Source organism: Bufo gargarizans, chromosome 10 (genome assembly GCF_014858855.1).
Source record: "Bufo gargarizans isolate SCDJY-AF-19 chromosome 10, ASM1485885v1, whole genome shotgun sequence".
NCBI classification, from domain to species: Eukaryota; Metazoa; Chordata; class Amphibia; order Anura; family Bufonidae; genus Bufo; species Bufo gargarizans.
The window spans coordinates 94,219,531-94,246,265 of NC_058089.1; the positions used below are offsets into that span (position 1 = coordinate 94,219,531).

At 44.8% G+C, this 26,735-nt stretch overlaps 1 protein-coding gene across 1 annotated transcript in view; it reads left to right on the forward strand.

The window, feature by feature from the left end:
* Positions 1-26,735, forward strand: part of ATP6V0D1 (ATPase H+ transporting V0 subunit d1) — a 79,298-nt gene that overhangs the window by 22,620 nt on the left and 29,943 nt on the right. The window contains exon 2 of the mRNA XM_044269586.1: positions 4,942-5,113. Coding sequence (XP_044125521.1) covers positions 4,942-5,113 — 172 coding nt within the window. The remainder of the gene's footprint in view (positions 1-4,941; positions 5,114-26,735) is intronic.

Sequence of the window (26,735 nt, forward strand, 5' to 3'; positions counted from 1 at the left end):
CCTGTGTCCAATTTGACGTGTGTGCTCGATGGTACTCTATGCTCCAGTCTCCTACAAAAGTCTAGTGAATCTACTAAAGAATATCTGTCAGCACGATCAACCCTAGAAAACCATGCCTACTCTGTTGACCCTGCTCGGTGGAGTAATACCTCTGTTGCAGCAATCAGAGGTGCCCTTTAGAGAAATGTGGGCTTAAATTTGTATGCTAATGAGGTGGTCAGAGCACTAAAGGGCTGGCCTAGCCCCTTGGAGCACCTGATTGCCAGTTTCAGGCATCCTCACTGGATGACTAACCCCAAAATGTAATGCATGCTCTGGTGAGAGCAACATCTGCCCATGCACAGCTCCGTTCTCAGAGCGAGAACTGAACTATCTGCACTTAGATCCGGCAAGAGTTCAGTCGGCACATGCACAGCTCAGAGCACTAAGATCTGACCTAGATCCGACCTGCGTATGGACTAATTGTTTCAGGACCAGGCATCTGAGCAGTGAGGATGCCTGGCCCTGTCAATGAGTGTGCGAGGCAGAAAGGTCAAGGAGGTGCTCTGAGCACCTCATTAACATAAAAATTAAAGTAGACACCTTTGATTACTGCAACAACAGGTGTCACTGCATTCGGCATGATCTACACTACCAGGCAGTATGCCTAGGGTTCATTATACTGACATGCACTTTTTACAGCCTTGCTGTTTCGTAACTCTCTTTTAAAGGTTTCCTGGTTGAAGATGTCAAATGTTAATGACACTTCAAGAGTTTGAAGTCCAAACTTGGCTTTATTTAGTCTGCAATAAGCCGTTGTCCTGGCAATATGGTATATAACACAGTAAAACAGAAAATAAACCCCCACTCGCCTGGTAGCCAAACATAAGACATCAGGTTTCTTCACATCAGTTCACCAGTTCTCATACCAGCTGCATTTGGCATCCTGGCTCTATCCCACTTTGCACTAAGTGTGCCCATACATGGTGCAGCCCTCATGCAGGATCCACATGTGGGTTACCGGGTGTGCCTGTGCTTGCCGTTGTTTCCTCTGCAGCCCAGCAGGTAATGTTAATCCACATGTGGATTCTGTGGCTGAGCTTGTGTGTGAGCAACTTGAGGCCATATATTGCTCAGTAATGAGCCCAGCAGCTTGAGCTTCAAGGGGTTGTCCAGGAATAAATACTTTTTCCTGGTGTCCATCTTCTGGTCCGTAGCTTGTTTACCTCCACCCCGGTGTTGGGATGGTCAACTACTGGCTTTAGAGGTAATGTGCTTCTTGTGGACACGTCACCACTGAAACCAGTGGTTGGCTGAAGTAGGGCAGATGAGCATTCTAGTGCTGGGGAGGAAGTAAACAAGCCATGGATGGGAACATGGACGTGCAAGAGACAGCATGCGGGACCGGAGTCGGGGAGGAGTAGTTGAGTACGATTCTTCCCCTAAGGATGCGGTCATCCGTGAAAAATTATTCTCTGAAAACTCCTTTAATGAGAAGCTTTCCAGGCCTCTCTGGCCTTCCCACCACTCCCTAAGACTAAGGCCAAATGAGGCTTCACTTTGCCGATATGACGTATGAAAAGTTTTGGAGTCCCGTTGCAAGGTTCAACTTCTATGAATCGGACTTGGTTTTCCTGCACATCCAACTGATGCTTGATCAGATAGAGATCTGGGAAATTTGGGGGCCACATTAGCACCTTGAACTCTTTTGTCATGTTCCTCAAACCATTCTGTGCCAGTTTGCCTTCTTTCCATAGTGCATCCTGATGCCATCTCTTCCCCAGCTAAGTGACACACACACATACCTGGCCATCCACATGATCTAGAAGAAAACCTAATTCTAGAGAACTTCTTCTATTGCCGCATGGTTCAATTCAAATACCTTTGCACCTATTGTAGGCATTTATGGAAGTGGACAGGGGTCAGCATGGGCACTCTGAATGCTCTGCAACCATGCAGCCCCATACCAAGTAAACTCTCTCACCCTTTTCTATCATAGGTAGAATGAACTTCTTTCAGCAATTTGTGTTACAGTAGCTCTTCTGTGGGTATAGACCAGACCGGTCTAGTCTTCGCTTCACGTCAATGAGCTATATATCATTTTTAATTACATGCAATTAGAAAAGTATTCAGATCCAGGAGAAGAATATTTTTCCTGGTACAACCCCTTTTAATCTGGCTGTGAAAAAACTGATTGGATAGTATTACATGTTAGGTCTGCACAGGAGTGGTAGACACGTGTGTCGCCATGGTAACAGACCACAAACAACCCCTGTGTAGTCTGATCATTCAGTCCTTTACTTCTTTCCCCTATGTCTTAGTGATATTCATTTGTTAGGATGTAGGGGGCAGATATTTGGCAATATGAATGCAAGATCAGACTACCTAGTAGTTGTTTGTAGTCAGTTAAAGGGGTTCTCTGGGAATTAAGAAAATTAAAATTCCCAAATAAATGTCCATTTAGTTATAATGGCTCGTTTTGTCTAGGGAGCAATCATCAGGGGAAATAAAATGGCCGCTGTCCTATTAGTACACACAAAACCTGTCCTAATCTCACAGCAGGACAAGTTACTTCACAACACTGAGCTAAAGAGCTGCCTAATCCTCCTCTCTGCTCTACTTGTCTGGGATTATGATCCTAAATACAGCTGATAAGATCTTCAGCTGAATCTAGTCAGCAATGGAGCTCATGAGGAGACATGAAATTCAGAGAGGATGGACAGGACAGACTGTGGTGATGTGGGGCTGTGGTAATGGAGACTGTAAACAAGTGCTCCTGCTCATTATCTACACCCCCATTGTCCTCTCTGTACTTCATTTCTCCTCATGAACTCCATTCCTACATATATTCAGCTGATGATCTTATCATCTGTATTCAGAATCATGATCCCTGATGAGCAGAGAGGAGGATGAGGCAGCTCTTTAGCTCAGTGTTCTGAAGTAACTTGTCCTCCTGTGTGATTAGGACGAGTTTTGTGTGTACTAATAGGACGACAGCCATTTTATTTTCTTAATGATTGCTCCCCAGACAAATCAAGCCATTATAATTAATGAAAGGTGTTTGAGAATATATTTATAATAAAATAATATTTAATTATTTTTAGTAGTTTTATTTTTTTAATTCCAAGAGAACCCTTTTAACCTACAGGTGGACGGTGGTGTTTCAGACCCCAACCAATCTGATATTACTGACCTATCCGGAGGATACATTGGATAGGGTGCAATTTAAAAGAGAAGCACCCTTTCTCTGCCCTCGCTGAAGTACACTCTATTCTACTTGTGAAGTAGTGTGGAAGTCTTTTTTAAAATAGTCATTTGTATTTAGCTTCTACGGTTTTACTGTTCATCTCACACCTACACGGAAATATGCTGTGAAAACACCCAAATCTCTGGCCACACATCATAAGTCTGTAAGGCTGATCGTACAAAGTTTAATTTTTTTTATTTTTTTGTTTTGTTTTGTTCAACCAAAAATTACTTGCTATAACAGTGGTCACTGTGTGTATTAAAGGGGGTCAGACCTCATATAGTACATGGAAACCTCTTTCAAGCAATGCTAGACCAGCCCTGTACCTCACATGGATCCAGAGATCTCCTCGTTCATTGCTCCAGTTTCTCTCCTTAATTCCCTTCAGGCTGGCAGCTCAGGGGTGTGTCCTTTCTGTTGTAGTTAAAGGACATGCCCTTTCTCATGGGATGGGTCTTTTCTGCTGCAGCTCTCTCCCTATCAAAGTTTAGAGAGGTGTGTCCTTTATCAGGGAGACATGTCCTTTCTTCTGCTGCTTTCTCCACGTAAGGGCTCATTCAGATGGTCGTATACTGTCCGTAAAAATGTAGATCCCTTTTTTGCAGTTCAGATGCAAACCTATTTACTTCTATGGGGTAACCCATGTTACTAAGACCCCATTCAGACCTCAGATCAGCCCCCCATGTTACTAAGACCCCTATTCAGACCTCAGATCAGACCCCCATGTTACTAAGACCCCATTCAGACCTCAGATCAGACCCCCATGTTACTAAGACCCCATTCAGACCTCAGATCAGACCCCCATGTTACTAAGACCCCTATTCAGACCTCAGATCAGACCCCCATGTTACTAAGACCCCTATTCAGACCTCAGATCAGACCCCCATGTTACTAAGACCCCTATTCAGACCTCAGATCAGACCCCCATGTTACTAAGACCCCATTCAGACCTCAGATCAGCCCCCCATGTTACTAAGTCCCCTATTCAGACCTCAGATCAGACCCCCATGTTACTAAGTCCCCTATTCAGACCTCAGATCAGACCCCCATGTTACTAAGACCCCTATTCAGACCTCAGATCAGCCCCCCATGTTACTAAGACCCCTATTCAGACCTCAGATCAGACCTGCATGTTACTAAGACCCCATTCAGACCTCAGATCAGACCCCCATGTTAATAAAACCCCCAATCAAATCTCAGATCGGAGGCAAAAAAATAAATCCGCTTGCCTCTCCTGCTCTTTCTGCAACTGCCGTGCCTGCCACAAGCTTCAGTATGTGGCACAGTACAGAAGAGAACTGCCGGCGAGCTTCTTTCCTGTATTGTACCTGCGCTGGATACTGAAGGAGATGGCAGGCATGACAGTTGCAGAGAAAGCGGAGCCACTAAGTGTAATGGTGACGCCCCCGTTGCTCCTAGAGGCTCATTTACATATAGTAAAACATCATTTTTCTCAGCAATGCGGGCACATATGAACATGGGGCAAACACAGATGTCTTCAGCTGCCAAGTGCACATGTAACAGGTCAGCCAGTGTCATAGGTACAAAGCTGCTGACAGATGCTCTTTAAGCTGATGACCACCATTCCATTGGAATTCTTCACTAGCTTGCTATCCCGTCGGAGCAGTTTCAGTAAGCAGTAGTTGGGAAGAATTGCAATAGTTTTTTTTTTTTTTTCTGCTAACATGCTGAAGACTTTCTCTTGTGTCCTGCAGATCTCAAGCTACATCTTCAGAGTACAGACTATGGGACGTTCCTGTCTAATGAAGCCTCGCCACTTGCCGTTTCTGTCATTGACGACAAGCTCAAGGAAAAGATGGTGGTAGAGTTCAGGCACATGAGAAATCAGTCGTACGAGCCTCTCGCCAGTTTCCTAGATTTCATCACGTAAGTGTGTGGCTTTTTTGTTTCTTGTTTTGACCCTATCTCTAAGGCTGGGTTCATGTCGATGTTTAGCTGTCCGTTCCTCTGATCCTCAGAAAAAAACAAACAAACAACAAACGTTTGCGTCACTTCCGTCACAGATCAGTTATTTTGGACGCATTGAAGTGAATGGTTCCATATATATATATATATAATATTCCTGCTAGAAGTTTATAAATGAATTTCGGTTTGCAATGAACGTCCAGATGGAGGTTACCAGTCGAGGGTGTGTCCCTGCTCAGTCTGACACTTTTTTGGACTGTGTAGGGCAACACCCCCTATTCATAACACCCCTTTGGACCTTCATTGGAAGCTGCTAGTAATTCATTCATAACTTGTAGCAGAAATAATAAGGGAACAACATAGTCATAAGAGAAGATGCTCCAGAATTGTTATTACATGGGGGATACAAGTAGACACTAAAGTAGACATGTCAGGAGAGACGACTGCTCCTCTTTAAACCAGGCACCATGTCTTGTAGTACGCTACTTGTATGGCTCTACTGAATATAGAACCTTTCACTTAGTGAACCGTTGTTTTTTTTATTCTGAAGAAACTATAAGGATACAGTACAGACCAAAAGTTTGGACACACCTTCTCATTCAAAGAGTTTTCTTTATTTTCATGACTATGAAAATTGTAGATTCACACTGAAGGCATCAAAACTATGAATTAACACATGTGGAATATATACATAACAAAAAAGTGTGAAACAACTGAAAATATGTCATATTCTAGGTTCTTCAAAGTAGCCACCTTTTGCTTTGATTACTGCTTTGCACACTCTTGGCATTCTCTTGATGAGCTTCAAGAGGTAGTCACCTGAAATGGTCTTCCAACAGTCTTGAAGGAGTTCCCAGAGATGCTTAGCACTTGTTGGCCCTTTTGCCTTCACTCTGCGGTCCAGCTCACCCCAAACCATCTCGATTGGGTTCAGGTCCGGTGACTGTGGAGGCCAGGTCATCTGGCGCAGCACCCCATCACTCTCCTTCATGGTCAAATAGCCCTTACACAGCCTGGAGGTGTGTTTGGGGTCATTGTCCTGTTGAAAAATAAATGATGGTCCAACTAAACGCAAACCGGATGGAATAGCATGCCGCTGCAAGATGCTGTGGTAGCCATGCTGGTTCAGTATGCCTTCAATTTTGAATAAATCCCCAACAGCGTCACCAGCAAAGCACCCCCACACCATCACACCTCCTCCTCCATGCTTCACGGTGGGAACCAGGCATGTAGAGTCCATCCGTTCACCTTTTCTGCGTCGCACAAAGACACGGTGGTTGGAACCAAAGATCTCAAATGTGGACTCATCAGACCAAAGCACAGATTTCCACTGGTTTAATGTCCATTTCTTGTGTTCTTTAGCCCAAACAAGTCTCTTCTGCTTGTTGCCTGTCCTTAGCAGTGGTTTCCTAGCAGATATTCTACCATGAAGGCCTGATTCACACAGTCTCCTCTTAACAGTTGTTCTAGAGATGTGTCTGCTGCTAGAACTCTGTGTGGCATTGACCTGGTCTCTAATCTGAGCTGCTGTTAACCTGCGATTTCTGAGGCTGGTGACTCGGATGAACTTATCCTCCGCAGCAGAGGTGACTCTTGGTCTTCCTTTCCTGGGGCGGTCCGCATGTGAGCCAGTTTCTTTGTAGCGCTTGATGGTTTTTGTGACTGCACTTGGGGACACTTTCAAAGTTTTCCCAATTTTTCGGACTGACTGACCTTCATTTCTTAAAGTAATGATGGCCACTCGTTTTTCTTTACTTAGCTGCTTTTTTCTTGCCATAATACAAATTCTAACAGTCTATTCAGTAGGACTATCAGCTGTGTATCCACCTGACTTCTCCACAACGCAACTGATGGTCCCAACCCCATTTATAAGGCAAGAAATCCCACTTATTAAACCTGACAGGGCACACCTGTGAAGTGAAAACCATTTCAGGTGACTACCTCTTGAAGCTCATCAAGAGAATGCCAAGAGTGTGCAAAGCAGTAATCAAAGCAAAAGGTGGCTACTTTGAAGAACCTAGAATATGACATATTTTCAGTTGTTTCACACTTTTTTGTTATGTATATAATTCCACATGTGTTAATTCATAGTTTTGATGCCTTCAGTGTGAATCTACAATGTTCATAGTCATGAAAATAAAGAAAACTCTTTGAATGAGAAGGTGTGTCCAAACTTTTGGTCTGTACTGTATATGCGAGTGAGCAGTAAAGTGCACTGAGGGTGGACCCAAGCTACTCTGTGCACCCTTGCCCCTTCCTCTCCTTGATTGACAGACGTGTGAGTTGACTATGCAGGAACCTGGCCCTGTCACTCAAGAAGCGGAGGAAGGGGCTGGTAGAAGGAGTAAGGGTGCACAGAGTGGCTTGGTCCCGCCCTCAGTGCACTTAACTGCTTATCTATATATGGATTAGAACAGGCATCCTCAAACTGTGGCCCTCCAGCTGTTGCAAAACTACAACTCCCAGCATGCCCGAACAGCCTAAAGGTATCAGCCTACAGCAGGGCATTGTGGGAGTTGTAGTTATGCAACAGCTGGAGAGCCACAGTTTGAGGATGCCGGGATTAGAAGTACTTTTTCTCCAGACTGAATTGATCACTTGAAAGTGAAAAGGTATCATTACGTTCAGCTGAGCGGGCCCTACAAGGTGTGGCTGGTTTAGCGGTGAACTTCCTGATAACACACTCCCTTTAATCTTTATTTGACATTGTTGAAGGGCCATTGCATGCATCTACGGGGTATAGCTGGCATTGCCTTGTGACTGTCATAGTACGGAGTGTGTAATATACAGCATGCATGGTTTATGCTAGATGAGTAACAGTTTCTGTGCCCCCATTTTGGGGTACATGTATTGTATTGATAGTTGGGAGTGCAGTGTATTGTGCCTATCGGTGGTATAATGACCGGAAACCTATTCCTGCCTTATAGAGGAGCAGTCACCTCTCCTTACAGGTCTTTTTAGTAAATACTTGCATTCCCCACGTAACAATTCTGGAGCATCTATTGTTATGACTCTATATTGTGCTGTTCTTTTATTATTCCTGCTGGAAGTTTACAAATAAATTGCCAGCAGTCTGCAGTAAAGGTACTGCTGGGTGTTACCAGTAGCAGGTGTGTCTGTCTGCAGAGACACACCCCAAACTGGTAACATCCATCTGTACCTTTAGTGCAACTTCTAGTAGCAATAACAGGGGTACAGCACAACACAGAGCAATACGAATCGACGCTCCAGAGTTATTACATGAGGTCTGCCATAGTAACACAGGGGGTCATTTATCAAGCTGAAATACACCTAAATTAGGCCTTTTTCAGGTGCAGATTTCGGCGCAGAGGTTAGTTGTGCTGCAATCTGCGACTTCTTCCCACTCACGCCAGTCCCGTCTCATTTACCATTAGGCTTGTTTCAAGAGTAGAAAAAGGTCTAAATGTAAGACAACTAGGAAGCTCTCTTACATTTAGCAGCGGCAGTGGATCCTGCGCCTCCTCGTAACTTTGGCAGATCCACCGCCAGAGCAGGGCTTTATTAAGACCGGCGTCTAAAACCCCCATAGTTTGTAAGGCTAAAAAATACATCTGTCCATCCAGTTCGGCCTGTCATCCTGCAAGTTGATCCAGAGGAAGGAAAAAAAAAAAACCTGTGAGGTAGAAGCCAATTTTCTCAATTTAGGGGGGAAAATTCCTTCCCGACTCCAATCAGGAAATCAGAATAATTCCCTGGATCAACGACCCCTCTCTAGTAGCTATAGCCTGTAATATTATTACACTCCAGAAATACATCCAGGCCCCTCTTGAATTCCTTTATTGTACTCGCCATCACCACCTCCTCAGGCAGAGAGTTCCATAGTCTCACTGCTCTTACCGTAAAGAATCCTCTTCTATGTTTGTGTACAAACCTTCTTTCCTCCAGATGCAGAGGATGTCTCCTCGTCACAGTCCTGGGGATAAATAGATGATGGGATAGATCTCTGTACTGACCCCTGATATATTTATACATCTGAAGCCTGTTAGATGCTGACAGGCATTAATACACTGCAGTCCAGAAGTATTGCTGTGTATTATATGAGTGATCAGAGGGAGCATTAGAGAGGTTGTCCTAGTTCAGAGCCGAACCCCTTCTCTCGTTTACCCTGTATGAGTGGAGCATCGGAGTATTTGTAGCTCCAATGCAGCACAAGGCAAGGGGGAGCATCAGAGCTAGAAATGCTTCGATACTCCACTCATACAGGCTAAGGACTATTGCACACGACCGTATGGCTTTTTCAGTGTTTTGCGGTCCGTTTTTCACGGATCCGTTGTTCCGTTTTTTTGTTTCCCTTGTGTTTCCGTTTCTGTTTCGTTTTTCCATTCCGTTTTTCCGTATGGCATATACAGTAATTACATAGATAAAATTGAGCTGGGCATAACATTTTCAATAGATGGTTCAGCAAAAAACGGAACGGAAACGGAAGACATACGGATGCATTTCCGTATGTGTTCCCTTTTTTTTTTTTTGCGGACCCATTGACTTGAACGGAGCCACGGAACGTGATTTGCGGGCAATAATAGGACATGTTCTATCTTTAAACGGAACGGAAAAACTGAAATACGGAAACGGAATGCTTGCGGAGAACATTCAGTTTTTTTTGTGGAACCATTGAAATGAATGGTTCCGTATACGGAACGCAAAAAACGGCCAGTAAACGGGGAAAAAAACGGTCGTGTGCAGTAGGCCTAAAATGAGAGAAGGGTTCAGCTCTGAACTAGGACAACCACTTGAACGTTATGCAAGGGTTAGGGGAGGAAAACAAATTGTTAAAAACCCAATTGTCTTTTTTCCCAGTGGAAAGCCCCTTATTAATGGAAATAAATGAAAAGAGACCTGACATAATTCCTATCAGCGCATCCATAACCACCCATATTATAAAAAGATTGCATTATTTATCTGCTTAGTGATTGTCATTTAAAAAAAAATTAAAGGGGTTCTACAGTTTGTTTTAACTGATGATCTATCCTCTGGGACCCGGGACCCCCGCGATCAGCTGTTCGAGAAGGCAGCGCCGCAGCCTTCTCACTGTTTACCGCAGGCCCAGTGACGTCACGACTAGTATCACTGGCCTGGGGTGCGGCTAAACTCTGTTCACTTGAATGGAACTTAGCCCCGCCCACGCTAGTTGATACTAGTCGTGACGTCACTGGGACTGCGGTAAACAGCGAGAAGGCCGTGGCGCAGCCTTCTCAAACAGCTGATCGGCGGGGGTCCCGGGTCCCAGAGGATAGCTCATCAGTTTAAACAAACTGCAGAACCCCTTTAAATAATGCCAGGAGTGCTGTCATTTATAAATTATTATTTTTTATTTTATTTTTGCCACCTGCAGAAACTTAATGAAATGTTATCACAAAGGGATGATTTGTGCGATTTTCCGTCTCTAACTTAAAAGATACTCACTGCCTAATAAGACGGTTAAAAGAAATACTACTTTATTAAAGATACTTATTAAAATGTGGCTGATCCCTCTCTTGAAATCTAGAGAGAGGCAAATGAAGTATGTATGTATGTATGTATGTATGTATATGTATGTACAACTATCCCCTGTAGAACTGCGGATGCCTATTGGCACTGTTTATGGATGTCCACAATGATGAGGTAACCATCCGCAGTGAGAATGGCAATAGACAGTGCTGGGCTTGTTGTATCTTTGCAGTCCCAGCAATGCCACCACCAAAAACAGATAGTGACCCAGGTATTTTAAAAAGCCTCCAATGTTTTATATTTAGCCCAAGATATGCCAGCATGCTGTCCGTATACTTGACAGTCAGAGTGGTCACCCAGAGGACCCCTACCACCGTTAGAATAAAATTCTAACTAATCATGCCCAGCCCTGCTCGACGCGTTTCTAGTGACCCTATATCGGGCACCTCCTCAGGAACTTATGGGCAAAGTCTACAGAGTGACTGGTTAGTTGCCTAAATAAATTGGCGGAGGACGCCGCGCATGGTTTGCGCAGCTGTATCGGCACTAGTATGGCCGTACGCGCCCGCCGGCTCCTCCTCCTTAAATAGGGATGTGCCTGAGGTGCGAGCAGGGGGCCTGTCTGAGGCGGCCAATCAGATGAGAGGGGCGTGTCCAGACAGGACATACCGCCGCAGATCACAAAGTACCGTCTCTAAGTAAGCAATTATGTGCCTCTGCCCGTGATATATCTGTCTAGAGGGATCCTTAGGCAGCTTAATCAGCTAAGGTACAGGGGATAACCAAAATGTATACAGTGAGGAACAGAAGTATTTGAACACCTGAGAAAATCAGTGTTAATATTTGGTACAGAAACCTTTGTTTGCAATTACAGAGGTCAAACATTTCCTGTAGTTCTTGACCAGGTTTGCACACACTGCAACAGGGATTTTGGCCCACTCCTCCACACAGATCTCCTCTAGATCTGTCAGGTTTCGAGGCTGTCACTGAGCAACACAGAGTTTCAGCTCCCTCCAAAGATGTTCTATTGGATTTAGGTCTGGAGACTGGCTAGGCCACTCCAGAACCTTGATATGCTTCTTACGGAGACACTTAGTTATCCTGGCTGTGTGCTTTGGGTTGTTGTCATGGAAGACCCAGCCACGACCCATCTTCAATGCTCTGACTGAGGGAAGGAGGTTGTTGCTCCAAATCTCACAATAAATGGCCCCATTCATCCTCTCCTTAATACAGTGCAGTCGTCCTGTCCCCTTCGCAGAAAAGCACCGCCAAAGCATGATGTTACCACCCCCATGCTTCACAGTAGGGATGGTGTTCTTGGGATGCAACTCATCCTTCTTTCTCCTCCAAACACGACGAGTGAAGTTTAGACCAAAAAGTTCTACTTTGGTCTCATCTGACCACATGACTTTCTCCCATGCCTCCTCTGGATCATCCAGATGGTCATTGGCAAACTTCAGATGGGCCTTGACATGTGATGACTTGAGCAGGGCAACCTTCCGTGCAATGCATGATTTGAAACCATGACGACGTAGTGTTCTACCGACAGTGACCTTTGAAACTGTGGTCCCAGCTCTCTTCATGTCATTGACCAGCTCCTCCCTTGTAGTTCTGGGCTGATTCCTCACCTTTCTTATGATCAGTGATTCCCCACGAGGTGAGATCTTGCATGGAGCCCCAGTCCGAGAGAGACTGACAGTCGTTTTTAGCCTCTTCCATTTTCTAACAATTGCTCCAACAGTTGATCTATTTTCACCAAGCTGCTTGGCAATTGCCCCGTAGCCCTTTCCAGCCTTGTGAAGGTCCACAATTTTGTCTCTATCTTTTGACAGCTCTTTGGTCTTGCCCATGGTAGTGGTTGGCATCTGACTGACTGTGAGGTGGACAGGTGTCATTAAAGAGCTCAGACAGGTGCTACTAAGTTAGATTAATGAGTGGAGTAGAGGTGGCACAGTAACAGGTCTTTGAGAGCCCGAATTCTTGCTGTTTCTCAGGTGTTCAAATACTTATGTTCAGCAGTGCAAGACAAATTCTTTAAAAAGCATACAATGTAATTTCCTGAACTTTTTTAAAAATTGTGTCTCAGAGTGGGAATGCACCTACAATGTGAATTTCAGACCTCTCCATGATTTCTAAGTGGGAGAACTTGCAAAACCGCAGGGTGTTCAAATACTTCTGTTCCTTGCTGTATAATCAGGAATAGTGAGAGCAGCGGTGGGGAACTAGACGCACTAAAACACTGCCCCTCAGCTTGATCCTGTCAGCTGTACAGAAGAACATTGTGTTCAAAAGATACAATGTATTTCATAAGTAGCGTTCACAATCACATCAATCCAAAAAGTAACAAGTAAGCGCAATCCATCCTAAGCGTTAAATGACAAAATTTCATAGTGATAAATAAACTCATATGTTATTAATTATTGGTATATTGTTACCATTGAATGCTTGACTACTATGCTTTATACCTGTCTGATGCCTATTGGGACACGTGTTGAGTGTCCCCTGATGAAGCCCGATTTATTAAACCGGGCGAAACGCGTTGGGATTTTGGAACAAAGGGACCTTCTAACTATCGAGGTACCCTTATAAAAACATTATTAATATACAATAGTTTAAAGTGTACTTGGTGTCTGTTTGGACAGTTGCTTTGTTCATAATAGTCTTTACTGTGGGTATATGAATTCCATCATCATATGAGCAAATACATTTTTGATATATTCCGCATTTATTATTTTGTGTGTATCTATATTAGGCCACTTTATCAACTATAGGCCACCCCAATAGGGTGGGCCGGTATCGGAGAAATAAAGGAATATTCTCCAGCATCCGTCAGTATTGGTCGTTTTTATTGTAGATCGGCATAACAGTACATGCTTCAATCTTCACCACCCTCCACCCAGGGTGGGCAGGTATCACCTGGTTTTAGGGCCATCCTAGGGCATATAGAAGGTTCCTGAATACGGGATCGCCCCTATCGGGGCGGCCATTCCGTTTTGTAGGCAGGGATCAAAGTTTAGGGTGACTAGTAGGGAGAGAGCCCCGAGTTTCTATATCCACCCTGCCTATGAAATTTCCCCTTCCTACATCATGAAAGACTGACGACCATCGTATCCCGTCTATATGTACTATGTGTTGTTTTGTTCAATACGTGCTATATGTAGGGTTATTTTAATATAATATTATAATAAAGGTTACGTTTTATACTATAGTGGTACTCTGTGATAGATGCATTCACCTTATCATAGTGACTCAATCCATCAGTAGTGACAGTCACCCGGATGTTAGGGGATGCGGGAACAATCGCAGACCATTATCCAGGGGCTGTTCCTAGTAATAGTTAACCTGAACGCACTATCAATGATAAGAAGGGCAGTAGTCAGTCATTTAGAGAACTAGGGGAATAAATTAAGGAGCTAAATGAAGCAAGTATAGCGGCTTCTCTCATTTAGACCTCTAGGTTTCTCTGTGCATAAGCGGAAAATCTACTCAAGCCTCTTTTGTATAAAGCCTATTGTCGATATCGCCCCTTCCGGGTGACTGGCGAATGCGTTCAATGCCTTGAAAACGAATCACCCCTGAGTTTCCTGCATGTGAGTCCGCGACTTGTCTGGCTAAGGGGGTATGTCACTTATTGCGGATATCCCGGCTAGATGCTCGCCTACACTTCGTCTGAACTCACCAGTAGTTTTCCCAACATACTGTAGGCCACAGGAGCAAATAATCAAATAAATAACTCCCGTGGTCCTGCAATTAATGAAGGTCCTTATCTCAGAACTTTGAGAGGTGACGGTGCTGGTAAACACTTTGCTAACCTTCAAAGAGCCGCATGCGATGCAGCCACTGCATCTAAAGTTGCCCCTAATATCTGTAGAAAGCCATGTGCGAGATTGTACAGGTTTTAGGAAACTATAGACCATTCGGTCCCCTCCGGAAATATACTATACTTTTGGCCAGCCTGGACGTGGATGTGGAGGCTTCTGTACAGTTCCATCCCACATACCAGGGGATAGGAAACGATCCGCTTTTTCCTTAGTGAGAGAGGGACGCACTGTACTAAGCATAATGAGTTTGTATTGACTCTACTTGACTTTATTCTAAAACATAACATCTTTCTCTTTAATGGGAAAATCTTCCGCCAGCCTCGAGGAGTGGCAATGAGCAGTCCCTGTGCCCTGACTTTTGCCAACCTCTATCTGGGCTGGTGGAAGAAAGAGAGATATTTGTTTTTGGGGATCAATGTGAGGAGTGGTCATCGTGTGTCCAGCTGTGGCTGTGATACATTGATGACATTCTGATTTTGTGGAAGGGGGATGCCCTACGGTTTCATGCTTTTGCGGAGCAGCTCAATATCAATGATATGGGACTGTTTTTTACCTCCACAATTGACAATGACTCCATTACCTTCCTGGATTTAACGATTACTAGAGGAAGGGATGGGCGCCTCATCACAAGGATTTATAGAAAACCCACAGCAACAAACAATCTTTTGCAGTGGGAGAGCCACCACCCCTGGGCACTGCGGAAGGGCATACCAAAAGGAGAGTATCTTAGAGCGAGACGCAATTATTAAGTGTTTACCAGCACCTTCACCTCTCAAAGTTCTGAGATGAGGACCTTCATTAATTGCAGGACCAAGTTTATTTTTAATTAGATTGCTTGCTCCTGTGGCCTACACTATGTTGGGAAAACCACTGATGAGTTCAGACGACGTGTAGGTGAGCATTTTAGCCGGGATATCCGCAATAAGAGGAGATACCCCCTTAGCCAGACACATCGCGGACTCACATGCAGGAGACTCAGGTTTTCAAGGCATTGAACGCATCCTTTAGAGGATTACAGCCTTTGTGTACTTTAGCAGAAACAAATGAAAAGAGAGCTCATATTACCAAAAATATAAATTTTATTACGATAAGTTAAAAATAACAGACCCCCTGACGAAGGTACGCCGAAACGCGCGTTGGGGTAGCGCCACCCTGGGTTTCTCTGCACACGGTTTATTCAGGTAAGCTCTGGTCTCCCATTGCCCCCCGCTGATTGTGTGGTCAATTGTTGTCCACCGGCACTTTGCCCCTTATGATACATATTTCTATCCTTATACGTTTGTATCTACTTCTATTGGGGGTGCATGAGCTGACCGTGCTTTACCTGATACTGTATGGCTCTATTTTTCCATTCACTTTTTGCATGGGTTGGGCACTGTACCCAAGATCGCTTACCCCCATGCTAGATATCATGCATATTACATCTTTCAATTAGTTACAACCGTGTGCTCCTTCCTCCCAGGGTGGTGCTGTTTTTTCTCCGCTCCCATCACCTTGTTTTACGGCATCTTATGTACTAATTTACCCTTCTTTTTTTCTGTTATTTTTAACTTATCGTAATAAAATTTATATTTTTGGTAATATGAGCTCTCTTTTCATTTGTTTCTGCTATTTCACTCGGGAGCTTTTACCGAGTTACACTTTAGGTGTATCCCCTGCGGCTATTCAGGGTGGGCACTGTCTCTTACCCGCCTTGGGGATACCCTGGGTCATTTTTGTTTGTCTCCCTTTGTGTACTATAGGTAGACGGAATATGGGCCATGACTGGATGTGGGGGAAGCAAAGTCCATCTCCCATTTATTTCCTAGGTGGGTGGTGTATGCTTCTTTCACAAAGGTAGCCAAACATTTGCGATACTGTTCCAGAGGGTTATCATGTAAGATCTCGTAACATTGATGATCAAATAAAATATTCCCACACATAGTTATATATTGTTGTCTATCAAGGATCACAATATTCCCTCCCTTATTAGACTGTTTTATAGTAATTTCTAGGGGGGGGAGGATCTGTCTATGGCACTGCTATGGGAAGGGGGGTCTGTGTATAGCACTGCTATGGGGAGGAGGGGGGGTCTGTGTATGGCACTGCTATGGGAAGGGGGATCTGTGCACTGTTATGAGGAAAGGGATCTTAACAGTGCACATATCCCCCTCTCCATAACTGCGCCACCCACAGATCCCCCTCTCCATAACAGCGCCATCCACAGATCCCCCTCTCCATAACTGCGCCATCCACAGATCCCCCTCTCCATAACAGCGCCATCCACAGATCCCCCTCTCCATAACTACGCCGTCCACAGATCCCCCTCTCCATAACAGCGCCATCCACAGATCCCCCTCTCCATAACAGCGCCACCAACAGATCCCCCTCTCCAAAACAGCGCCACCAACAGATCCCCCTCTCCAAAACTGCGCCACCCACAGATCCCCCTCTCCATAACTGCGCCACCCACAGATCCCCCTCTCCATAACTGCGCCACCCACAGATCCCCCTCTCCATAACTGCGCCACCCACAGATCCCCCTCTCCATAACTACGCCATCCACAGATCCCCCTCTCCATAACTACGCCATCCACAGATCCCCCTCTCCATAACTACGCCATCCACAGATCCCCCTCTCCATAACTACGCCATCCACAGATCCCCCTCTCCATAACTACGCCATCCACAGATCCCCCTCTCCATAACTGCGCCATCCACAGATCCCCCTCTCCATAACTACGCCATCCACAGATCCCCCTCTCCATAACTACGCCATCCACAGATCCCCCTCTCCATGACTACGCCGTCCACAGATCCCCCATAATAGTGTCGTCCACAGATCCCCCATAATAGTGTCGTCCACAGATCCCCCATAATAGTGTCGTCCACAGATCCCCCATAATAGTGTCGTCCACAGATCCCCCATAATAGTGTCGTCCACAATTTGTTTTAATATGGCCTTTGAACATAATTTTTCAAGTAAGATCATATAAACCTCTCTGTTTTGTAATTTTGTTGTTTTTCCCGATTAATCGATTAATCGTAGAAATTAATCGGCAACTAATCGATTATTCAAATAATCGTTAGCTGCAGCCCTAAACGAGATGTGCTTTAACTGCAGACTGTCAGCTTTAATTTGAGGGTATTTACATCCAAATCAGGTGAACGGTGCAGGAACTACAACAGTTTGCATATGTGCCTCCCACTTGTTAAGGAACCAAAAGTAATGGGACATAATAATAATCATAAATCAAACTTTCACTTTTTAATACTTGGTTTCAAATCCTTTGCAGTCAATTACAGCCTGAAGTCTGGAACGCATAGACATCACCAGACGCTGGGTTTCATCCCTGGTGAAGCTCTGCCAGGCCTCTACTGCAACTGTCTTCAGTTCCTGCTTGTTCTTGGGGCATTTTCCCTTCAGTTTTGTCATCAACAAGTGAAGTGCATGCTCAATCGGATTCAGGTCAGGTGATTGACTTGGCCATTGCATAACATTCCATTTATTTCTCTTAAAAAACTCTTTGGTTGCTTTTGCAGTGTGCTTTGGGTCATTGTCCATCTGCACTGTGAAGCGCCGTCCAATGAGTTCTGAAGTATTTGGCTGAATATGAGCAGATAATATTGCCCGAAACACTTCAGAATTCATCCTGCGGTCAGCAGTCACATCATCAATAAATACAAGAGAACCAGTTCCATTGGCAGCCATACATGCCCACGCCATGACACTACCACCACCATGCTTCACTGATGAGGTGGTATGCTTAGGATCATGAGCAGTTCCTTTCCTTCTCCATACTCTTCTCTTCCCATCACTCTGGTACAAGTTGATCTTGGTCTTATCTGTCCATAGGATGTTGTTCCAGAACTGTGAAGGCTTTATTTTTTTACATGTTGTTTGGCAAACTCTAATCTGGCCTTTCCTGTTTTTGAGGCTCACAAATGGTTTCCATCTTGTGCTGAACCCTCTGTAATCCCTCTGGCGAAGTCTTTTCTTGATTGTTGACTTTGACACACATACACCTACCTCCTGGAGAGTGTTCTTGATCTGGCCAACTGTTGTGAAGGGTGTTTTCTTCACCAGGGAAATAATTCTTCGGTCATCCACCACAGTTGTTTTCCTGTGGTCTTCCGGGTACTTTTGGTGTTGCTGAGCTCACCGGTGCGTTCCTTCTTTTTAAGAATGTTCCAAACAGTTGTTTTGGCCACGTCTAATGTTTTTGCTATCTCTCAGATTTTTTTTTTTTTAGCCTAATGATGGCTTGCTTTACTGATAGTGACAGCTCTATGGATCTCATCTTGAGAGTTGACAGCTACAGATTCCAAATGCAAATAGCACACTTGAAATGAACTCTGGACCTTTTATCTGCTCATTGTAATTGGGATAATGAGGGAATGACACACACCTGGCCATGGAACAGCTGAGAAGCCAATTGTCCCATTACTTTTGGTCCCTTAACATGTGGGAGGCACATATGCAAACTGTTGTAATTCCTGCACCGTTCACCTGATTTGGATGTAAATACCCTCAAAGTAAAGCTGACAGTCTGCAGTTAAAGCACATCTTGTTCATTTCATTTCAAATCCATTGTGGTGGTGTATAGAGCCAAAAATGTTAGAATTGTGTAGATGTCCCAATATGTATGGACCTGACTGTAGGTCTCTCCATTAAATGCCATTCTGTGCACCCGAATGGGTTGTCCACAATTTGGATGGACAGTATGGCCTTTATTTGCAGATCTGCTATAGACCAGAGGTAGAATCTGGTTGTCTATTACTACAAGAACATTTAGACCAGCACATTCATATTCATAGTCACAGGTGCATATCCATCAAGCAAACATGGTTGATAAAAAAATGGCTGCACAACATTTCACATACAAACAATAGAGTTGAAAAATGGGGATTATTCTAAATTAAAGTGGTATTACACCTACTCTAAATGGAAAAATAGAAGCTCTTTGCACACACTTTTGATCAAACGTGTGTCGGGCCCATCTACTAGGCATCAAGGTGGCTTCTGTGCCCTACACACCTTCTAATGAACAGGAGCATGCACAGAATGGGCATATCTGTGTGTGAAGATCTACGCCGTGTCCCCAGACTCCGACATGTAAAAAGAAATGTCATTTTGGGTGCCTGAAATCCTAAGCGAGTCGAAGCCAACCGCCCCGGTGAAGGATCTAGCGAGTAAACTGCGTTTCCCACAACATGGCAGGACCCCGTCCAGCTGGCAGAACTGCTAGTTACTCACTGACACAGGTTTATAGCTGTGGTTCATAATTAGCCACAGTTACACAGCTCTGCCCCCCGCCGCCGGAGTACTGGGCGCCCCGCCAGGTGCTGTTTTAGTGTGTACTTACAGCACAGATAGAGCTACGTGTCCAGAGACCTTTATAGCATAGGCAAACATTATGAAAGCTCCTGGGAGCAAAGTTACAAGTGCGGACAATTGTACAGAGTAACGCAGACCTCGCTGTGTGTGCGCCGGAGCCCGAGGTGTTCCTAAATAGGACTCCTATGTTTAAGTTTATCCTTGGCAAGAATCAGGTCCTTGTAACTTTTTTTTTCTCCATAGCAAAGCATTGAAGTCTCACTAAGGCTTCGTTCACATCTGCGGCAGGGCGATCCGGCCGCCGGTATCTGCAGGGAATGCTAGCAATCGGATGTACACAAACGGCAGCGGTTTCTGTCTGGACATTTCTACATTAAAAAAAAATATAAAAAAATCCAGATTGCGGCCGGACCCCTTATAGTTAATGGGACGGCGGGCATTCTGGTTGCAGTCGGCAGTGCTGCACCAGGAGAACTCCGGCAGGCTGTTCTCTGCCAGAATATCGGCCACAGATGTGAAACTAGCCTAATTCCGCAGTTTTTCAGCAAGCTGCGGGCAACTCTGCTTCCATGGATCCCTAGCCCAGAGCAGAGTAAGGTTAAAGGATATAAAATACTTAATCCAGCTCACCTCTCTGGTGAAAATTTTAAAGGACCTTAACATGTATAGCTTGGAAGAAAGACGAGACAGAGGGGATATGATAGAAACTTTTAAATCCATAAAGGGAATCAACAAGGTAAAAGAGGGGAGAATATTTAAAGAAGAAAAACTGCTACAAGAGGACATAGTTTTAAATTACAGGGGCAAAGGTATAAAAGTAATATCAGGAAGTATTACTTTACTGAGAGAGTAGTGGATGCATGGAATAGCCTTCCTGCAGAAGTGGCAGCTGCAAATACAGTGGAGGAGTTTAAGCATGCATGGGATAGGCATAAGGCTATCCTTCATATAAGATAGGGCCAGGGCTATCCATAGTATTCAGTATATTGGGCAGACTAGATGGGCCAAATGGTTCTTATCTGCCGACACATTCTATGTTTCTATGTCTACATTTGGGATATATTCACATGTAGCAGTAGAGGTGCCGTTAAAATTGCATAAAAAATGCATGCTATTCTGTTGAAAAAAATTTTTTTACATTTATTTAACATGTTTCAAAAACAAAAAGTTAAAGCAGTTTTCTGTTAAAATTACTTGATATCCGATTCCCATAGCCTGCCTCTCGAAACACGAGATTCATACGTACCTGCTCGACGGTGCTCTGGTCCTCCACTGTCTCCGGAAAACTTTTTAAAGGGCATCTGTCAGCAGATTTGTCCCTATGACACTGGATGACCTGTTACATGTGCGCTTGGTAGCTGAAGGCATCTGTGTTGGTCCCATGTTCATATGTGCCCGCATTGCTGAGAAAAGTGATGTTTTATTATATGCAAATGAGCCTCTAGGAGCAACAGGGGCGTTACCATTTCACCTAGAGGCTCAGCTCTCTTCAACTGCCGCGTCCTCTTCACTTTCATTGACCGGACCAGGCAGTGAAAACATCATCATGCCTGGCCTGTCGGACAAGATGCAGAGGACACAGCAGTTGTAGAGAGAGCAGAGCCTCTATGTGTAATGTCAACGCCCCCGTTGCTCCTAGAGGCTCATTTGCATATAATAAAACATCACTTTTCTCAGCAGTGCAGACACATATGAACATGGGACCAACACAGATGCCTTCAGCTGCCAAGCGCACATGTAACAGGTCAGCCAGTGTCATAGGTACAAAGCTGCTGACAGATGTCCTTTAATTACCTGCTTCCTGCTGCTGTCCTTCACGCTTCCTCTGCTGTGCCCATGTCCTGGTCCCTGGAGTGTTTACATTCAGCCCTGCATGGTCACATGCTCTGCTGCAGCCAGTGACTGGTGGCAGTGGAGCATTTGACCATGCCCTTGTAATGCTAGATCTAAGGGGCACTGATCATGCAAAAATTAAAATGTATTAAAAAGCTATAACTAGAGTTGAGCGAATCTGCCTTTTGGCAGGTTCGGGTTCTGGGTTTAAGTGAATTATGTAATGGATTCAGTTCTCACGGAATCTATAACGTTATTCAATGCCAGCCTTTAGAGGCATTCTGCTTTGCATGCCGTCATAATACAGGTGTAAGGCCAGCAGAACGGAACCCTCTGAGCTGGCCATACACTTGTATTATGTGGCATGCCGGCATTGAGTTACGTGATGGATTCCATGAGAACAGAATCCATTACGTAATGCACTTAATCCCCGAACCCCAACTTGAAGCTGCTAAAAGGTTCGCTTAAAGGGGCTGTCTCACTTCAGTAAGTGTCATTTATCATGTAGAGAAAGTCAATACAAGGCACTTACTAATGTATTGCTATTGTCCATATTGCTACCTTTGCTGGCTGGATTCATTTTTCCATTTCATTATACATTGCTCGTTTCCATGGTTACAGACCACCCTGCAATCCATCAGTGGTGGCCGTGCTTGCACAATATAGGAAAAAGTACTAGCTATGTGTGCTTCCGGCCACCAGAGAGGCTGACTCTTTTTCCTATAGTGTGCAAGCACGACCACCACTGATGGATTGCATGGGTGGTTGTAACCATGGAAATGAGCAGTGTATAATGTGACAGAAAAATGAATCCAGCCAGTAAAGGAGGCAATATGGACAATCACAATACATTAGTAAGTGCCTTATATTAACTTCCTCTACATGATCAATGCCACTTACTGAAGCGAGACAACCCCTTTAACTCTAGCTATAACAAATAAGTTGTAATTGAGGGCGACAAATTTTGGAGGAGAGCTGCCTCCTTCCTCAGGCCGTCACGATTCAATGACTTGAGGAGGAAGGCAGCTCGTCTCCGAATGCGTCGCCCTCATTTCAACTTTTAAAACAGCGCTTGCGACAAAACTTGTGACTACTCAACAAAAAAATCTAGTATAGTACAAACCCCTCATTACATGGATCCATGCTGAGTGTGTATAACACCGCATCGTCTGCTGACAGGTCCCCTTTAAATTCAAGTTGTTCCTATTTTCCCACTTAAGCCACCGTTTGGTGCGTGAGTTCCTCAGCTGAGGTTTTTTTACAATTCTGTTATTCCTCACACGCGGAGACCTTGGTCCTGTGTGACAGCTACAATTAAACAATATACGTGCATAACCCTTTCTTGTCTTCTGTGTCAGTGATCTCGGCTTTCCACGGCATCGCCTCATGATCCAGTGGTTTTACTGCCTAGTAACACAAAGCAAAGGGCACAAATGGTTTTCTCATCTATCGAGCAACTTCTCCTTAACCCAAGTTACTTGTCTTGGTTTGCCAAGTCAGATAATTAATGGTTTCTATTTCCAAAGCCTGTAGGACCACAAAAAGGAAGCAGCTGTTCTTTGGCAGGACATGGTCTCCCGCTGCTTCTACATCCACAACTGAGGGATTAGGACTTTTATGTTCAATGGCCCAAAGACGAAGGTTCTGTGAGTCTAAAATACTTGAAATACTGACAGTATGACTTAAAACCCATGACTGTGAGTTATGGCGTAATGCCCTCATCCAAATGACCTACCCGTTATGTGTTCTTTCCAAAACTGAGACATGGTATCCAGAGTGGATTTTATAATCAAAGTTGACGAGGTGAAATGGTGGTGTCACAATAGGGAGTGGGAAAAAACTCCCCACCGTATAACGTGGGTAAACAGTGAAGCAGCTCGGCCTGGACACCAGGAAAAGGGGAGCAGGTCACCTCCTAGAGCTTCCCTAATCCTCGCCCTGACTCCTAACCGTATGAGCGGACCCAGATCGTAGGACGGCTCATACCCAGGAATCTCGGACCCTGAGACGCCCTGATAATCCCTGGAATAGGAGCAGGGGTGAGACTACCTGTTCTTCCAAGACACTGATGAACAGGAGTCTCAACCAGCCTAGATGCAAGGAAGGAAAAGGCAGGGAACAGCCATTGGATTGGCAGGTAAGGGCCAAGAATAACACGCACTTACCTGCCGCTGCAACAACGACGACTGGACCCCATGCAACAGTACTGGAACCCGTTCACCTCACAGGACACAGTACAAACAACACACAGGTATACAGCACACCAGTCACTGCCTGGACCCGCATGCAGACAGGATGCATGGCGGCCCCAGGCAGAGCTGCGCACTGACTTGTGGTTCCCCCTCCGGGGAACCCAGGGGGCCTCTCGCCAAAGACACAACTTACAGGGGAAATGTCTAGCAACCATGCTGGACAACAGACACCAAACAGACCAAACCTAGAACACCAAACTTGACATACAGCACACACAGAACATAACCCACACCAAACATATACAAGGGAAGGTAGGGACTGAAGGGTAAGAGACATTGATTCAACAAGGTGGCCCTCGAGCACTGGGCAGAAGGAATAAGCCGGTCAGGAGCAAAGCTCCAGCACCAACAAAGGCTGGAGGACAACTCACTCCAGTCTACAGGCCACAGGCAATATAAACCAAGTGGCCACACGCAGCCAGGTAGTTAACCCCTCCAGCACCAGACAGAGAACCAGGATAAAAGAGGCAGTGCACACACATTCTGCATAAACGACACATTGCCCCTGGCATAGCAACAAGACCATGACACAGCCATGACAGGTGGGCCATTCTGTTCACACCTAATTAATTTTTAAAGGGGGTATTCCCACCTTGAAAATTGGTGGCATAATGTTAGGATTTGTCCCCAATGTCTGATGGGTGTAGGTCCGACCTCTGGGACCTGCACCTACACTGGAGATCAAAAGTAGAGAACAACATACAATTTCCTAAATGTCAAAGTAACCGTATATATTATCCAAACAGGAGTAAAAGAGCAGTATTTTAGGCATATTTCATGAGGTATTCTGAAGCACAGTATAAAGACTTCAATGAGATATTTGGAAAAGAACACTGATTAAAATTAGAGAACACTTTTAGATACCTCCCAGTTTTTTGGTGTTAATCTGGTACCTGGTGCTAATTTCCCATAATTATTTGACAAACCCTATTTAAATGGCAGCCTAACTAAGATCGTGAGCCGGCAGCAGGTTGTCCAGAAGAAGGCCAAAGGGATGACCCCATCATTCATAGCAAGAGACTCTGGTCATTACAAATCTAGACTTTTGCAACGTCACAGACTCATTCAAGAAGGCTGGTCATCCACGGAAGACAAATGTAAAAGAGGACAGGATAATGGGGAGAATCTCAGAGTGCAATCTGTTCAACACTGCAGCTGGAATTGCTCACCAGTTCAGCACTAAACCAGTTTAGGATCTGTCTCGTCATACAGGATCTCAACGTTTAAGAGAATTTGGACTGAAAACCCACTCTGCAGTGACCAAACCTCCCATTAGCATAAAAAAAAGTAAAAAGGATAGACTAACCTTTAAATAAATCGGGAGGTGGAGGCCCCTAGACAATTTATCTGGGAAGGTAGCACTACTGGAGAATTGAACAATTTCTGCTTAATCCCTCTATAAAAAAAGGGAATGTCCAAAGTGCACATCCTCTTTAAAGAGGACCCGTCACCTCTCCATACATGTCTGTTTTAGTAAATACTTGCATCCCTCTTGTAATAACAATTCTGTTGCATCTATTCTCAGGACTCTATGATGTGCCATTCCTTTATTATTCCTGCTAGTTTATGAATGATTTGCTAACAGTTTACAGCGAAGGTCCAGCTGGGCATCACCAGTTGGGGTGGTGTTTCTGCTCAGTCTGCTACTATCCAATCAGTGCTGCCACTGTCAGACTGTGTAGGGACACATCCTTAAATGGTAACACCCATCTGGACCTTCATTTCAAACTGCTGGTAATTCATTCAGGGGATGTAAGTAGTTGCATCAGACATGTCAGGAGAGGTAACAGCTCATCTTTATCCCCATCTCCTTGTCTTTAGCATTTTATCAGCAAAATATTTCTGTTAAAGGGGTTGGTGGCATGTCGCTAGGGTATGCCACCAATGTCAGATATGTGTGGGTCCCTCTCCAGAACGAGACCCCCGGAGTGAGTGGAGCACAGCTACGCATGCGTCGTACGTTCTATACCTTTCTCAGTTTCCAGAATGGGCCCTGAAAGTGAAGGGGAGCACACCACATGACAGCGTGCTCAGCTGGTTTTGGAAGTCCCCTAGAAATTGACAGAACGCACTGCACGTGAGCGACCACCTCTCCGTTTAGTTCTTTGGGCCTACTAGAGATATCCGAGCCAGTCCCATACAAAGGAATAGAGGGTGCCGGGCATGCCTAGCTGCAATCCACTCACCCTGGGGGTCTTGTTTTGGATATAGGTGTGGGTTCCTCTGGGACCTGCACTTATCTGACATTAGTGGCATATCCTAGTGATATGCCATCAGTGTCCCAGTTGAGAAAACCACTTCAAAGCGGTTATCCCATGACTAATGTAAAAAAGGAAAATCAGACATCATATAATACATGACAGCCTCTTTCTAACCAAGCTAGAACCAGCCGTGTACCTCACATGGATCCAGAGATCTCCACATTCATTGCTCTGCTAAATTTATATCAAGCTGTCCGCTCAAGGGCAGTATCCTTTCTGCTGCATTTAACGGGGCTCGTATATGCTCTCCCTATCACAGCTCAGGAGGCGTGTCCATGCTCTCCCTATCACAGCTCAGGAGGCGTGTCCATGCGCTCCCTATCACAGCTCAGGAGGCGTGTCCATGCGCTCCCTATCACAGCTCAGGAGGCGTGTCCATGCTCTCCCTATCACAGCTCAGGAGGCGTGTCCATGCTCTCCCTATCACAGCTCAGGAGGCGTGTCCATGCTCTCCCTATCACAGCTCAGGAGGCAGTTGAAGGATGAAATTGAGCATGTGCGGCCTTCTCAGTGAGCAGGTACAAAGAAATAAGAAAAAAAATAAACAGCAGGTGGCGCTATACAGATACATTTTATTGAATAAATGCAATTACAAAAGTATTCAGATCCAGGTGCTGGTTTGAAAAATGTCGAATATTTTTCATGGGACGA